General features: G+C 39.0%; 2 protein-coding genes across 4 annotated transcripts in view; both read right to left on the bottom strand.

The window, feature by feature from the left end:
* LOC102785671 (nuclear receptor coactivator 2-like) overlaps positions 1-1,138 on the bottom strand; it is a 54,627-nt gene extending 53,489 nt beyond the window's left edge. For all 3 annotated transcript variants that reach the window (XM_035915655.2, XM_035915657.2, XM_006808439.3), the window contains exon 1: positions 985-1,138. The gene's annotated coding sequence lies outside the window, so the exon portion shown is untranslated. The remainder of the gene's footprint in view (positions 1-984) is intronic.
* A 1,414-nt stretch (positions 1,139-2,552) lies between these two features.
* On the bottom strand, positions 2,553-7,134 carry lactb2 (lactamase, beta 2). Its single transcript, XM_006808440.2, has 7 exons — positions 6,912-7,134; positions 6,228-6,388; positions 5,912-6,032; positions 5,467-5,645; positions 4,764-4,912; positions 4,214-4,301; positions 2,553-3,646 (listed from the first exon to the last, which is right to left on the bottom strand). The coding sequence occupies exons 1-7, from the start codon at positions 7,031-7,033 to the stop codon at positions 3,603-3,605; spliced, it is 864 nt and encodes a 287-aa protein (XP_006808503.1). The 5' UTR covers positions 7,034-7,134; the 3' UTR covers positions 2,553-3,602.
* Positions 7,135-17,320: the final 10,186 nt, after the last annotated feature.

The raw sequence follows: 17,320 nt of genomic DNA, 5'->3' as shown, positions 1-17,320 counted from the left end.
TATTTCCAAAAATAAAATAATTTATGTGGGTCCGCTGCAGAATTTCAGCCAATTTCTGTTCAATGGGATTAGTAATAGGAAGTGGAACAGCTCTTTTAGAGCGTCTCTGGTTTTACTTTGAAACTACAAACCGGAAGTGTACGATTGCGTTTGTTTTGCTTGACACCTGAGTTGCTTGAGGAAGTCAAAGCGATATGAACCAGTGTGAGAATATCATAAAATGTTCACTGTTAAACAATTATATGTCTGTCTTAATCTGATAAACCCATCTGTGATCAACGAGGGTTTAATTATGGGTGATTATATGAAACTTTAACAGGAGCAACAAGCGAGCACTGAACGCTTGTGGCTACAGCGGAGGTTCACATAAACCAGCAGTTGTCGCTTCTCTCGATCAGGAAGAGGGGATTTAAACAGCTAACCGTTAAAAGTTAAACGGCGAAGTCCTGGTTGGGATATTTGTGCCGTTGTAACACAGTTGCTTAAACATCTTAAACAAACAGCAGAGCCAATCGGCGTTCACTTCTTCTGCCGAACATTTGAACCCTAGTCGTGGATTTGGCAGGTTACCAACGGAAATTAGCATTTTTATCCACCGAGCTAGTTTCGCCCGAAACCCCGTTTCAGTAGTGATAGCTGTCAATCAGCCGATTTGGCCGATAAACACGGCGAAGTATACTCGCCGTCAGACCCGGTTCGTGAACACGGATGAATGACCTGCGCGTTTAAATACTGGACGAACATAACGTTATTTCCTGTAATCAACTAATTAACCCTGTGGTATATTTTCACTACCCAATAAAAATGTAGAACCGCCATGAAGGAAAACAAAAAAACATGAAACAACAACAACAAATGCACCTTTTAGTATAGAACTCGATTTAAATTAGTGGACACTTTGCACGAGCCCTTTACGTTAATACGTGTTTTTGGAGGTGGGACTAACGGGAGAAGTGGGGGTCAAGAGAATGACGGGAAACTTACCTGAGAGTTTGGGAGACCGTGGGTGCCTGACGTGCGGGATGTCGTCGGGGAGATGTAGGTCAGCGGGACGGAGCGGCAGCGGCGTCCTGGACCGGAGCCGCCATGTTCATCTGGCTCAGAGGCTCCTCGGCTCGGCTGTTTATCTTTACCAGTAGACCCCCCTCCTCCGTCTCCACCGCCACCACCCCCACCTCCACTCATCTCATTACCACACGGCAGAGCTGGGTGTCTCTGCAGTTCGCCCTTTCTCAGCCTCACTCGTGCACGCAAACTCCCGTCAGCTAGTTATTCAAAGGGAAAACTGAACTAAAAGCCCTGAATGCGATTTTTATTTCTATTTTATTTGTGAGATAGTTTGTGACTTTTTGTTTTGTCAGTTCTGACTGCGATAAAAGAAAAGTAAACCACCAAAATAAGACACCCATATAAAGTCCCTTTTTTCTTTTTCGTTTGTTATGGAAACATTCACATTTATAGAACAAATGGTGAACGACGTATGATACTTTTAAAAACGCAGTTTCAGCAATATGTTGTATTACGTGTGCATTACAGTTTAACGCAGATGTGCAAATAATTAATTAAGATGTATTTATAAAGCGCATTTAAACAGCTGCATAAGACAACAGAAAGTTAATATAACCTAAATTACAAATTAATATAAAAAATGGGGGTGGCCAAAATATAAAACAAGACAACCGGCCGTCACAGTCATAGTCAACAGATTAGGAATACCAGTAGAATACCAGTAAGCCCTTTAAAACGACAATATGTGGAGCATTTGTAGTAGACACAGGCTCAGAAAGCCGATTCCACCATCTTTGATGCAACTCAGAAAGTCCCGTTATCCTAAAGTTTGAGACCAGAACAGGGGACATGAAGTAAGAGTTCTTGGAATTAAACAGCTGTAGTATTTTAATCTATAATTAGAACTTTGTTGACAGTGACTCACCAGGTATTGCAGTGCGAAATTATGAATAACTTCACTGAAATTTTAAAACTTTGCAAACAATCCAGTGAGTAAGATCGGTTCTTTCTTGCAGGTTGGTTCTGCCCCCTGTTTGACACCGCTGCTTCCAGATGTAGTATGTAAGGTGTAGTTAGTACTTAGTAACTTACAAAATATTTTCCTGTAGTCTCTTAAATACATGTTCTCCCTTTGCCAATATTTAGCGAATGCCACAAACATGCTCATACAGTTCTAAGATTTAGACGCTCTGACGGTGAAAGTGTATTTCACAAATTAAACCTACAATTATATTTCTGTCCACAATACACCGTATAGGTGTTAGGTGTCCATCTAATGTCCTGCATTAGTTATGCACTGTAGTTCTTTTAGTGTAAGGTGAGAGATTTTCAGTAAAGACACAACTGAATCCCAAATGAGCAAAATGTTGAAAAGGGAAACATGGAGCTCCATGTACATAATTCACTCACAGTCTAATTTTAACATTTTTTTCACAGTATTCCAACGCATATTTACATATAATATTTTCTTAAAACAAGTTTCTAAAAAACTAGAACAATTATAATGCAAATTTTCTGAATGCTAATTATTGTAACTGACCATGGTACGATGAATTTTGCCATAAAATTAAGAGATACTGCCACCTAGCGACTGACTGAAAATGTGTGCAGCATTTCCAGTACAAAGTTTAGAGATTCATTAATATGACTGAAAAGACAGACGATTTAAAGTTCGCAAAGGGAGAAAACAGCTGGAAAAAATATAAATATATTTCTGTACACATCACTATTTAGATTTCTCATTGTGTCACGGTCAACAGTCTGAGAAAGCACCAAAATGTTTTATTTTCCCCAGTTCCCATTCCCATACACACACTTTATGCTTTATTTGGCAAATCTTTCTTAACCGAGTGCCTGCATAAAACAATTTCTATACCCAGAAACAGCTGAACAGTTAAGCAATGAATTTCCTTTTACCCACATAAAACCTTTCTTGAGATATTGCAATAACACACCTGTGATAGGGAAGTGCCAGCCTCATAAATAACAACTCAATGACAAATGTAATGAAATTATTTACTTTCTGGGCTTCATAATATACAAAACTCAGTAAAATAAAGTACAGTACATTCATTTTATACTGTATAAATCCTACTTATCCCACTTACATGACAAGAAAGTATTGTTAAATGGAAGACAATGCTGACAATTATTTTTAAATCAACACAAAAAGCTCACTTTAACAGCCTCAACTCAAAAAAAGAAGACATAGGAGCAGTTAAGCAGTTTTAATTAGGGGGGACAGGGGAAGTGTAGCACTCTGACCACACTTCAGGATGAGGTTCATTCTTCATGCGGCCACAGGCGGCTGACCTTGAAGCAAATTTTAGCCTTGTTTAACTATAACACAGGCCGCAGCTCAGTCCTGGTGAGTCCCTTTGTTTTCTGTGCCTTGTGTGTTTTGAGTTGTGAAATATCTGAAGCAACGGGTGTGACTAATACAACAGATTTTTCCTCTAGAACATTTCTCAATCAGCACTGGTGTACAGCACAAACATAGCGCTGAAAGCAATCATCTCGCATTCAAAAATCATCAGCTGTTGATCTTGGAAATCCCAGCCCAACGCTCCATTTCATCTCACTGTCAGTGGACGTCACAGATTACTCTTCCATTTGCTGCTCTGTGAAGATTCGTTCACTGCGGGAAAAGAAAGGTTTACATTTGTGTCACAGCCAAATTTTCTAAACGACAGCAGCACAGTTATAATTAACCTGCAGTCCTAAAGTATAGTAACTAAAACTACCAACTGGCAGTCGTATACTTCTGCTCACCATGCACGTTGAAGTTTACGACCTGTCTATTCAGACTCATCTGTTACAGGACAGAAATTGGGTTCATGAGGTCACAGTTACCTTGAACTTTGACCACCGATTTCTTATCAGTTCATCTATGAGTCCAAGAGAACACGTATCTCTGATATAATCATGTTCCTCCCTCCCTAGATATTCCTGATATATCACGTTCGAAAGAATAGGATGGATGTGAAGTCACAAAGACTTTGATCTTTGGTCACCAAAATCTAATTGAGTCCAAGCAAACCTTTGTACCAAATGAGCAGAAATTTCCCAGCAGCAACAAAGAGCTGCTGCCAGAGCTGAGGCATTAAAAAAAACATGGTGAGATATGTCTATTTTGTTGGATCATATTTAAATCATTACAGTATCTGCTGGAACTTATTTGTAAAGGAAGTAAATGAGACCATACCCAGACTGATTCTGCCTTCTTTCTCCAGCTTCTTTAAGTGATGAACCAGGTTCACATTAGCTGCTTGGTGCAGGTGTTCAGGTGTGTCCTGAGAGAAAAGCAACACAAGTTTCAGGGTCATTTTTTTTGTGTTCCAGCCTCAAAACAGACCAGTCTGTATGGGATCAGGTCAAAGTCAATTGTATAGCACATTCTAAACCACCAGAGCTGAGAAAAGTGCTTCACAGGCAGCCATTAATAAAACAGAAACATTTCAAGAAACCGTTTAATTCTGCATTTAATTCCGAGTTATTATTAATCTCTCTCTTTTTAAGTCTATATCTTGCAATATTGACGATCATCTGATTAGCAGACACAAATGCTCTGCAATGAGTGTGAACATCGACAAGATCAGACAAGTACAGCAATGCCAGCCCATTTAGAATGTAATCAGAAGGGATTAGATTGCTTCCATGGTCAAAGATGGTAGAATTACTGGTAAAAGTCTACCCAGTCTACCTTTGACAACAAGCTGGAAACAGCATCAAAGGAAAAGAAGGTTTTTCCTGACCTTGTACACAATCTTGACAAGCTCCATGGAACTGAAAGGCTTTCCTGCTCCATCCTGAATGGCTGCCAGGATCTGTTGTTCTCTTTGGTCCCGGTGACTGATGTAGTGTCTGATCTTAGAGCCAGCATCCTGAACCACAGGTCCGTGGCCTGCACAGAGAACAGCAGCAGCAAGCTTTTTCTCCAGTCATCGGAAAGACTTTGTTAAATGAATGCACGTCAGAGAGGCAGAACTCAAAGAAGCACAGCCGGTAGCTCTGAAACAAGTAAAGTCGATCAACGGACAATTTATTGGCAGCTATTTTGAAAATAAGGTAAATATTCACTGGTTTAAAAAAATAAAAAAATAATTATTTGAGGCGTTTCTGTGAGTGAATAGGTGCAGATCTTAGAAGTGGAAGTCATAGAGTAACTCATAACAATGTCATGAAACACTCCTCGCAATAAATATGGAAAAACAATTCACCATTATCTAATATAATGGAGACGATGATCTGTGATACAGCATGGTATCTGCAGAATGGTGTATCAAACTAGACTTACCTACATTTTTTTATTAAAATATACATTTCTCACTGGTGTATTGATGATGTACCACAAGATTGTGTGATTGTGTGCAAACAGGTTGAGGGGGGAAAAACATTATCCAGAGGGTTTTTTAAGAAATAAAACAGAGGGCCAAGCATCAGCGTATCCTTGCTCACCAGGGTAGATGAGGTCAGCCTCCGAGTCCAGCAGGATTTGCAGAGATTTCATGTAGTCGTAGAGGTCTTCAAACACGGCCGTGCCCTCGCCCAGGATGCAGTCTCCAGAGAAGATAGCCCGCTCCTCCTCCAGCACCAAGGCCATGTGGTCATCAGTATGGCCCGGAGTGAAAAGCACTCTGGGAAAAAGAAATGGCTCTCTGCTCAACTATCTGATTGTAGATTCAGACAAAAGCCATGTCAGTGTGCAGAATGATAATAACCATAACTAAAGGAATATTAGCAAATTTTATTTTTTGTTGGTACTGCAGCATATTTTCATGATATTGGTTTATACATTTACACCCTGAAAAAGTCTTTGAGTTATTGTTCTTTTGTGTATATTATGACAGATGTATTTTTAATGCTCTTTTATAAATTCACAATGTGTAAAAACTGAACTGACTTGAGTGTGGCTCCCTCCGTCTCAACAACATCTCCATCTTTTAGGTAATTGTAGTCTTTGCTTCCTGCTGTCTCTCTTGCTTTGTTGGAGCGAGGCAGTTTGCTGACTCGGACCTCAGAACCTGCAAGATAAAAAAAAACTTAAGAAATGAATACTGACTCACTGAGTCTCTAAGCCGAAAAAGTACTGTCAGTTTTTGATTCACTAAACTAATGACTGATTTTTCATTAGTAGGTGGCTTTTAGATAGATTTTACGATTACAGTAATGATGAACGGTGAAGTAACCCAACTATACCCACACATTCAGGGGCTCACCAGTTATGTCCCTGCAGATATCTTCTACTCCACCAGTGTGGTCGTGATGCCAGTGTGTGACGATGATCTCCTGGATGCTGGTGCTGAACTGCTTCAGTGCCTGTTTCAGGCTGCTGATGTATTCAGGCACAGCAGGTTCCCCCGTGTCTATCAGCACCCGTCTGGAATATAATTGCTCATTATATATTCACCCAAAGGGTTTTAAAGGTAACTATGCATATTCATATATTCCAACTCTACCGATGAGTACTCCATTGTTCTGTCTTATAGCTGGCTATTGTTTTATAGCTGTTTTATTCACATTACAAAGAACTAAGCGCTCTTTTTCACTGCAAACGTAGTCTACTATTTTTGTTAAATATTACTCCAAACTATTATTATTTATTATATTGATATTATGCCGAAGAAACAAAAAGACCCTGGCAATTAATGGCTCACTTTCAGCTTTGTTCCATCTGTCACCTTTACTATCTAGAAGCGCGAAAATGCCTAAATTAAAAGATTTTAAATGGAATTTGGCATTAGCGCCCATTTCTACAAACTAAGAAATTGCACGGAAAAGGAGCGTCAAGTTTTTGGCCAGCTAGTCCCTTTCAAATACACATGAGCTAAACAGACAACACATTTACTCATGTTTCCTTTTGGGAAAATGATAAACGTCACTACTGGCTGGACTAGACTCACCTTTTGCCCGTGCCGACCAGGTAAGTGTTGGTTCCCTGCAGAGTCATCGGTCCCGGGTTACAGCCCAAAACCCGAACCACTCTAGCAGACAACTGCTCTATGCGAGGAATAATGGCGCTCATAGCTCCAGCTGGCGTGAAGTTATCAACAGTACAAAATAACAAAACATACAGAAGTAAAAGTTCAGGAGAATCTCATACAGGATATAAAACTTGTTTACTTCCTGTACGTACTAAGGAAGATTTCAAAATAAAAGTCTTGAGCTCGCTCATCCGCGTCAGTGTTTTAACACTATCCTCTATCACCCATTTTAAATGTGTCACTTAAAGCTTGCTTTCAGTACTGCTGTGCGTTTTATCTTATGTTCTTTTTCACATTATTATTGTCACTTTATTTCATGCTGTACTTTACAGTATATCTTTTCAATTCGAAACTGACTGGGTAAACCTATCGCATCTTTACATCTCCAACCACATCTGACTGACTCACATTTTGACACGTGTACTTTTGATAGGCATGTGTGGATTGTGGGGGAAAAGGTTTCTGTGGTTTTACTGCTCTTTGTTGTCTTTGTTGTTAATGTTTTTGTCACTACACAGCATTTTCGTGTCACTTTCTTAGATATTTTGCAGGTTAAAACAAGGACCTTCTTTTCTTTGGGTCAGTACTGCTTGAGCCCATTCAACAAACAACCCGTGTATATTAGATGTATATCAGTGCCATATATGAACATAACCCAGTTCTATGTAATTCAAATTATTTTATAGGAGAAAAATAATGACAGCTCCAAAAATCCCGGTAAAGACTAAACCGGTCTTTTACAAGCAATAGTACAAACCAAACACTAGATGGGGCCATTGTCCAGTTTGAGTCACCTAATACCCAGGCTGGCACATTGTGAATATATAATTAAAAATCCAAGATTATCAGTGTTTGTCAGACTGAGTATTATTAAGGATAATCACGCTTTGTAACTTTATTAATTTTAACCTCAAATATGACAAATATCTGGTCGAATGGCTAATGTTGCTGTCATTAATCCTGAAAGTTGAACCATGGGCAGTTTCAGGTCAGTCAAAAATCATTAAAAACTGTTTGAAACAGGGTAGTTAATTAAGTTTCATATATATATTTGGGAATACATTAAGAAAGCAATTGTTTTAAGGGAATTTTGCAAATTTAAATTTATTTAAACTGCAGCACTAATGCTATGTTTAAATAAAATAAATACTCTGAGTTTTAGTCTAGTGGGTTCACGGGTACACAGAGAACTAGCTTTCTCTGAGAAGCTCATTGGTTTATTGGCTCATTTGCTTCGTTTGCTCATTCATTAAAAGTGTGTTCATGTTTGGTAGTTTGTCTATGTAGCAATTTGTGTGCATTAGTCAGTAGAAACCACACATATATCGTTTACATTAGCACAACAAGCTTGAAATGACAAGCTAGTGTATTGTAGAGGAATTATGTCCATTGGATGAGCAGAAGAGTGCTGCTTTAAAAAACAAACAAACATTTGCATGCTGGTAGTATTTGACCACTTCAGGCTTTTATCAGAAACCTTTGAGGACTTTGCTTTGATTCTCCATTGTCTCTTCTTGGAGACAGTAGAGGTGTTCCAGGAATGTCCTACATCAAGCCCCTACGCTTTGCTCTTTTAAGCCCAACAAATAAGAAAACTTGCTTACAGGTACTATAAGACATGATCCTGGAGGCAATTTGGGAATGAAATTCATTATATTTTGTTTGAATAAATGTGATTTGACGCTTAGAATTAAGTTAGGCGCTATTCCCACTCTGTACCCATCAATGCCAAAATGCCTGACAATGTAATTAAAAGAGTTATTTTGTTCTGCTTTTCATTTCCTTTTCTCATTTAATCAGCTGTCCCACTGCCTCGTAGATTTCACCACAATGACGCCCAATCAAAGCAAATGTTCTGAAATCTATGTAACTGTACATCAGCTAGATAGTACAACGGATAACGGTGCTACACAGTATTAGAAGTTAGCCTTACAGAAAGTACTCATTTGCAGAATATTGCTGTTAGTTTTGTTGGATGTCTGAATAAGTGTCCTTTGCTAAGTTTTCTCTTTCGATGATAGTTTAATCTTCAAGATGAGATTAAACGTGCATCTCTCTTTTACAGCCGGGCTGGTGGATTTCATATGAATAGTTTACAGAGTCAACAGTATGTTTGAAGAGTTAGTGCAAAAACATCGCAGAGATAAGTGCGTATGCTTAAAGATGCTACCAAAATCACACATGACACATACTTGGAATCAGTTTTTTTATCATTTTAGATTCTTAATTAAAGCAGATTTCAAGAGCTTTATCTTTTCATACACTCAGATTAAACATGGTGAGCTATGCATGCTGACAGCCTCTGCTTTGTTTCCTATAATGAGCAGGGGATCTCTTACAGACTAAGATGGAATCAAAAAGTTGTGAGATACGCAGTGCAAGTGGGCGTGATGACAAGCAACTTTCTAAACAGTGGACTGTAATTGGTAAGGACTAGAAAGTACACAGTTTAGCGCTAAATGTCAGTTGTAACTCCATAGCTTGTTGGCTTAAGTAGTGAACAGTTTGTAACAATATGTCCACATTCATCGTAAGAACAGAGGGGAATCATTTAAAGACTCAAGACTGTGTGTCAGATGGGGACCTACTTTCTTATTTTTTTGTTTTGTTTATTTTTTTTAGACATCACATGAAGTTCTTGAGGGACATTCAGGACAATAGTGAAGTAAAAAATAAATCAGCAAGTTAAAGTTTCACTCAGGTTTCATGCCCCTGGACTAAATCATTCATGTTTAATGATTGACTGATTATTGGGCATCGCTACAAACTTGTGTTGAACTCATGATTTTCAAAAAGACAAGGAAAGGTAGAAGGCACAGATACTCCCCTTCTTACTCATAAAGGACTAAATGTTCTTTTTCTGAATGTCTTTTAACCCTATAATCTTTAAAGTGCCACATACATAAACTGAAATAAAGTTTCCTTTGGTGAGAGTGGGTGGAAAATTCATTAATCTGTTAAAGTTTTATTGTTTGGGTTTCAGGTCTTTACTGTGTGTTAAATTCAGCTTAACCGTCAGTGGATTTTTACGGAGGGATATTTTATTTGTGTCTTCTGTAATTTCCTTTTTAACTGACCAACACATTCTTGGCTATTACTATTCTCTTAATACAGGAAATAAACTCTACACCTCTTCTGTAACCTCCCTCCCACATCACTTTATAAAGGGAAATACAACACATGATTATTTCCAAGGGGCTTTCCATTATGTCGAGGTCATTAAGTATTTTCCTGAGTGCATGACCAGGATTCCTACATGCATTACAACATCAGATCGATGCAGTCAAACGAAGCCAAAAGCAGATCGAGATGCAGCGATAAATCGCCTGATGGACGACTCACACATCCCCCTTAACACCTTGTCTGATATTTGTCTCCCATAAATCATGACCCATAAAATCAGGCATAAAAGAGGGAAGGATTCAGCTCTCTATAATATTTACAGGTGGAATAAGTGGAGGGGAAAGCAGCGAGACATTATTTCCCTAAATGAAATAGACCCTGGCAACTGGGGAATCCAACGGCCCCACCCTCCCCTCTCTCTCTCTCTTTGTAATTACACAACATAATGGTGGTGCAGTCGGCCCGTAATCTCCCATTATAATCAGTCTCGGCTGCCTCCACTCGCTCTCCACCATGGTTTCTAATTCAATATAAATGTAAATGACTGGGGGAGAGAAAGAGGGTGGGAGAGGAGCTCAGGAACAGTATAGAGTGTAAATGTGGGAGTCTGATCTCACGACAAATCCGCACTCATCTTTACGAGGAGCTGTGTTCATACTTGTAATAATTTATACAAACTGGGTATTGAGTGAGAGGCCCGCAGACTGCTCCTGTGGTCTAAAGCAGACAGTGGGTTGTCATGGCATCTTAATTTGAAAGCTTAATGAGTAAAACTTCAGTGGACTGACACATTAAAGATCCAGATCCTATCATGGAGACGATTTTGGTTTTAAATGTCCATTTTTATGGACTGGTGGTTTTTGACTGGAAGTTTTTTTTGTTCTGTTTCATCTTCAGAGGCTCAAAATAACTGGTCAAACTAGCATCATGTTAAATATAAGGGTTGCTTTTGCAGTACGCTTTGTGTCAGTACCCATTCGCACTGTGAAGTCTAATCAGTTTTGCAGCATTTGGCTGAATCTGAGCAGAGAAAATAACCCTGTGCACTCCAGAGTTCATCCTACTGCTTCTATCAGCAGTGACATCATTGACCCATGGGCTGATTCCACATCCATGTCACATTACCTCCGTGTTGTCCGATAGATAATGTTTTATAATTTTTCTTTATCATAGTTTTCTCTTCCTTATATTCTGGTGCAAGTTGATCTTGGCTTTATTTGTCCAAATAATGTTTGTTGTTGTCTGTAACTGTAGGTGGTTTGACCCTCTTTACCTCCACTGGTGAAGGTGTCTCTTGACAATGACACGCCTACCTCTTTGAGAGTGTTCTTGGCTTTGTTGGATGTTGTGAAGCTGTTTTCCTTAAACACTTAAATTAATCTCTCATCGTGCACTTTTCTTATCTTCTGTGGTCTTTCACGCCTTTGCGTACAGCAGATTACTGATTTGGTCACTCCTAAAGTCTCTCCTACCTCTCTAGTAGGATTCATTTCATTTCATTTCAGCCTAATGATGGTTTACCTCATTTGCACTGACATCTCTTCGGACCTCATATTCAGCTCTTTTGAATTAACTTCAGATATTATATCTGTTTCATTTGTCATGAAATAACAAGGGAACAGGCCTCACCTGGCCATGATACTGTCAGTCAGTTGTCCAATTAATTTTGAGCCTCTGAAAATGGGAGACTATGAATAAAAATGGATGTAAATGCTAAACAGTTGAGCCGTTGTTTTGTAAAATCCCTTGAATTAAAGCTGAAAGTCTGCACTTTAGTCACATACTGTTTGATTTAGAATCCACTGTTGTAATGTGCAAAGGCAAAAGTAGAAAAACTGTCTTTTAAAGACTAAGATCAGAGGGGAAATTGCCATTATTCTCACAGCCCTGTGCAATTACAAAAACAACATCTGTTTACTCTTACATTATTACAACATTATAATAACTGCCATTTCCCACAGGCTTATTATGTGTTACTACTGAGAAAAGAAAATGACTTGAGGAATTTCAGACAGCAATCTCTTCTCCATATTTAATTCATATAATATATCTCTTTGGAATGAAACCCCTCATCTGTCACATAGGCTTTGACAAAAGATGATATCGAGTTAATATAAAATTCACCTAATATAAAAGATCCCACCGAACATGGCACCTCTGATACCTGCAAAGTAAGTGTGAAAAATCTAGTCGCAGCTTCAGTCTGCAATGAGAAATGAGGCAATATGTTACTAAACTGTATCGCAATTCATAATTCAAAATGCTGCGTAATTAACTTTCTCCTCTGGAGCCTTAATGTGATACCAAATTAAAGTAGTAGAGAGGGAGAGATGAATGAGATAGAGAGGAGAACGGAGATGGTAGAGAAAACATACCGTGGTAAAGAGAGGTGGGGAAGAAAGGAGAAGCATGTCTCCTTTAAAGCCTTTTATTTTCATAGTGTAATATTAACTTTTACTGTTGTAGATGATTTCTGAGGATGCAACAATGAAATCTCTGCCATCGCAGAGAAGGCTGAGATAGGATAGACACTTTCTCATCTCAACATACCAGGCTGATTCCTGCCTCTTGGCATAGCTGAAAGATTTATTTCACAAAAATCGTTAGTGAAAGGAGACTTTGTCCCATAAATGTAAACTGCAGATGGCAGTTACTGCATTTGAATAATTTTGTGCTGTTCAATTTAAAGATTTTTAATTGTTTTCATTTAATTTTACTAAGCGAATCATAGATTAAGTCATAGATTTAAAAAAAAGAAGAAGAAGCCTGGTGCTGAGTTTTTGGCCATTTTCGGTCTTGTTTTTGTTTTTAATCCAGGACACATCTCCTTACACTTTAGGAGCTTAAAATTAGCAACTGATACCAGGTAAGTGCATACTGAGGTCATGTATGAATTGAGCAGTGGGATTATTTGCTCAGACTGTTGCACAACTTCTCCAACTATTCCAACTTCTCCAGCAAGCAGAGGAGTTTCCCCCCCTGCTCACTGGTGGTTTTGCTAAAACAAAAAGGTCACTGACTGATTTCTAGAAGGTTAACTGAAAATTCACACCAGTAACACAAGCATATTGTCTATATTACAACAATTTAAAAAGTTATTTTTGAGCCAATGAAAACCAGGCCAATAGAAACTGATATGATTGTGATACATCACAGCAAAACTTTACTGCTTTTGCAAAGTTTGGCATATTAGACAGCTGCCTAGCTGGCGAGCAGTGAGAAATATTTGATTAGATTGTGTGGCGCTATGCCTAAACCAACTAAATCAGTATTATATGTAATGGATCCCAGACTCCAGAATGTTTCAGAACCCCTGCACCAGGCAAATTAAATATAATGCATTTGGTGATATTTATTTTCAATGACATTCTTTAAGTGAAGCTACAGTCGCTGTACAGCTGAGTGCTATCTAAAAGTAAGGCAGAAAAAGAGTTTCTAAAATGAGGAAATAAAAAACTACAAATTTGTCCAAGCATGTACGGAACATCTTTAGTGAATATGGATGTAATCTCTTAAAGTAGCATGCTTGTATTAACACCGTTGCGTAGGTGTACAGGTGCAATATGCAATTCAATGTGTTTGAATATTCAGTAACACCTGTAAGTATGCGCGCGTATGCTTGCACATCTACCTAAAATGGAACCAGCATGTTAGTGTCTATGTAAGTGTGTCTGTGTCTGTGTATTATTGTGTGTGCTCACAGTTGTCAGCATTCAGGCAATGCCTCCAGATGCAACCCAAGGCTGGAGGTGAGAGACAGCTATTCAGCAGCAGACACAAGCTCCCTCCGGACTAAATTAAGGTGACTCTCCACTGACTCACTGTAATGATACAGGCAGAGACCTTAACAGAACATGGGTGGACAAGGATGCAGACAAGGATTTGGAGGATTGTTGTTGTGCAGAAGTACAGAGTAAAAAGAAAACTTTCAAAACAGTGGCACTCTGCTCTCGAAAAGATCTCTTCACTTAGCGATGTTGGCACAGATGCAATGAACCATAGCAGAAAATGAGCTAAAATTAATCCAGAATTAAGGTGTAATGCCAAAATGATTTAAAACGCCGTGTGTTTACTGGGGCTCCAGCTATTACTGCTCTCACAAAAGCCCTCAAGCCTTTAGGTTAGGATATTGTTACAGGTGTATGACACCTGTAACAATGTAGCGCTTAGTTTGTGAGGTTACTACGGATTGCTGCAGTTTTAGCTTTTGCTTTCAAGCTCAAATGAACTGATTTGATGCATCTTGTGACATGAGTCTCGTAATTAACTTCTGACATCCAGCTGGGATGGGCTCCTGTCATCCTGAATTGGATAAATGGAAGAAAAGGACTGTTAAGAAATGTTCCTGCGTCCAGGATTTCTGCTACAGAATCACACCTTTTAATGCAGTGCTACCTGAAGGCCAGATCATGACCATTCAGTGTTTCTTTTTACTTAAAGTACTCTTTTAGTACTAAAGTTAAAAGTTCTCTTTTAATAATGTGATGATCCCCAACAGATCCCTGAGCAAATAGCCCAGAAATATCATTCCAAACTATTAGCTCACCTAAGTTTGACAGGGTGACGGTTCTCTTGCTATATTCACTCTAAAAGACTCAAATTCTCTTTGATGTTTTTGTACAATCAGAGTAGTCAGGTTTGACTTTTTTTTTTTTTTGGTTCTTTTTTTTTTCTTCAGTTTTACACACTTTTCGGTCTTTTGTTCCTCCGTCCCAACTTTTACACCTTTTGGGATCAAAATGAACACATATTTAAAAAAACAACAACAACATGATCTATTTTCAGAGTTTCATATGTTGTCATTCTACTATGGTCAGTTAGATGTAGTGTTTAAATAATCTGCAGCACATGCTATTTGACTTTTAGTTACAGTTTACACATCTTCACAAGTTTTTTGGAAATAACAATGTAGTTACTAATAATTCTGCAAGATAATTCCATAATTCTAGATAGTTTGTGTTGTCAAATTATTTGCAAAAGAGTGTGTACACAGGCTAAAAATGGAAAAGCAGTTTCTCAGAAGAACCTGGGTGTCAGGATTAGTGTCGTGGATGAGAGAAGGAGGACCCAAATGCTGGACTCACAGGTAGGTAGGTGAAGGCTGATGTTTATTGTCGACGGAGTGAACAAACAGAACAGGAGTAGGAAAGGGCTGGCTGGCTGGACGACTGACTGACTGACTGAAAGACTAGCTGACTGAACGCAGGCGGAAACGACAACATAACATCAATGACACGACAAGGGCTGAAGGGAAGAGAGGGCTTAAATACATGACTAACAATGACAGCGATTGGAGACAGGTGAGTGAACAGCTGAACATAATGACCTAATGATAAATGGGAAGAGGACTGAACATAATGCACACAGACCAAGGCTAACACAATAAAACAGGAAGTGGAACAGGCAGTAGATAAACAGTGAACGTGAACTGAAAATACTGGGTCAACGACCCAGAAACCCTGACACTGGGTAGGATTGGGCAGAAATCCTAAAAACAGACCAATTATTAATGACTAATATGTTTGTGTATCCAAAGCCTGACATTAACCTGAGCGCACACAGTGTAAATTACTTTATCTTAACTTAATCTTATGTAAATGGTCACCGAAACACCAGATAAGTTGTAATCAGAAGTTTAAATAGTCCCAAACAAATAGAGTTTTTTACTTTTAACATCAGTGTTCAGCTGTTTTGTTTTGTGGATCTACAATATACATTTGTTGCTTATACAACATGACTCCAGTAATCATTGTCAGACTTCTACAAACGACTTTCAGTGACATCTTATGGCCATTTGAGATAAAGCAGACAGACAGATGTCACAGGGACAGAGAGGAAGAGTTAGACAGGCAGGCAGACAGGACGGACGGTGGGCTGGTGTCTAACACAGTCTGATTTGGAGACCAGCCAACTAGGGGGAAACTGTCAGACACTGGCAGGAAGCTGCTGATTAATCTGAGCAGTGATGGAGAAAAACCCCCAGAGAGAGCTGAGAGGGAGTGAGAGAGGGAGAAAGAAGGACAGGAGAGGAAGAGAGGAATCCAGCAAAACATGACGAGGTGTGAAAAAGGAGAATGACAGAGGGCAAACCATCCATTGTTATGTTCTAGATATTTTTTTAATGATTTTCATAGAATTGATTCAGTGGTGCCGCTCATCCAACACTCCTGCCAATACAGTGGATTGAATAGAAATTGAACTGAGCAGAACGACCGAGGAGCAGATTGAAAGTGGAATATTAAAAGACAAGGCAGACGGGATAGAAAGGCAGTGATGAAAAGAAGACGGCTGTAAAAAGATGGAAAGGTGTGAAACAAAAAAAAGGACAAAGTTTTTGGAGGAAATTTGATGTGGAGAATGTGAGAATGTCATGAAAGGTGTGAGATATGACAGGACGAAAGGAAGTTTGGTGTTCACTCAAACAGGTTTGCGCTTCACTTTGGCATATAGTCAACCACCAAGCAACACTTATTTTGACAAAACAGCAGTTAAAAAAAGAAGATAAAAAAGAAAGAAAATGATTTGCAGTCCTCGCTCCTGCCACCCACACTGGATTTGGGTGGAAAACTGGATGTGTGACAGGTAAACCTGGGCTATTTAAAGAATGGGCACCAGTGTTTCTTTCAGTTTTGATCGCCAACCAAGTATCCATTCACTCCATCACCAACGATTACTCCGATCCAATTCGCAGTGGCAGGTAGTCTAGAAGTCCTGCTTTGCTGTCATGTCCTTCCGGGTAAATGGGATGTGCAAACACTGAAGTGTGTTGTGTGTCTGCCCCAGGGTCTACCCCGATCCTGCAATACCTTCACAGAGCATGTATATCAAATGATTGAATCAATTCCACACTTCAATAACTTTGCTCGTTTCAGCTCAAAGATGCGGTTTATCTCTAAGATAACTCTAGACAGCCAGTGTTCGTGGCGCTGTCTTTATTTCTCCCTGGGCAAACGTGATGGTGGCTGAACTTAATCTACTCTTCTTTACAGTTTGTGGCAAAAAAAAAACAACTGACCACTAGCTCCCATCCAGCTCAATAATATTCAATATTTGCTGCATTTCTCTTTTCTTATTTACTGTTTTGGAGAATAGAGCTATCAATATTTGATGTGAACCGAATGGTGAATGTGTTTGTGGAGTGAGCTCTGCCTTTGCAGAAAGGAAGATAAAAATGTTCAGCGTCTGTCCAGCTTACCAAATATGAC

The sequence above is a fragment of the Neolamprologus brichardi genome, chromosome 18 (assembly GCF_056152115.1).
Source record: "Neolamprologus brichardi isolate AB-2024 chromosome 18, ASM5615211v1, whole genome shotgun sequence".
Taxonomy (NCBI): Eukaryota; Metazoa; Chordata; class Actinopteri; order Cichliformes; family Cichlidae; genus Neolamprologus; species Neolamprologus brichardi.
Note: the sequence above shows the minus strand (reverse complement) of the source record. Positions and strands in the feature narration are given on the sequence as shown.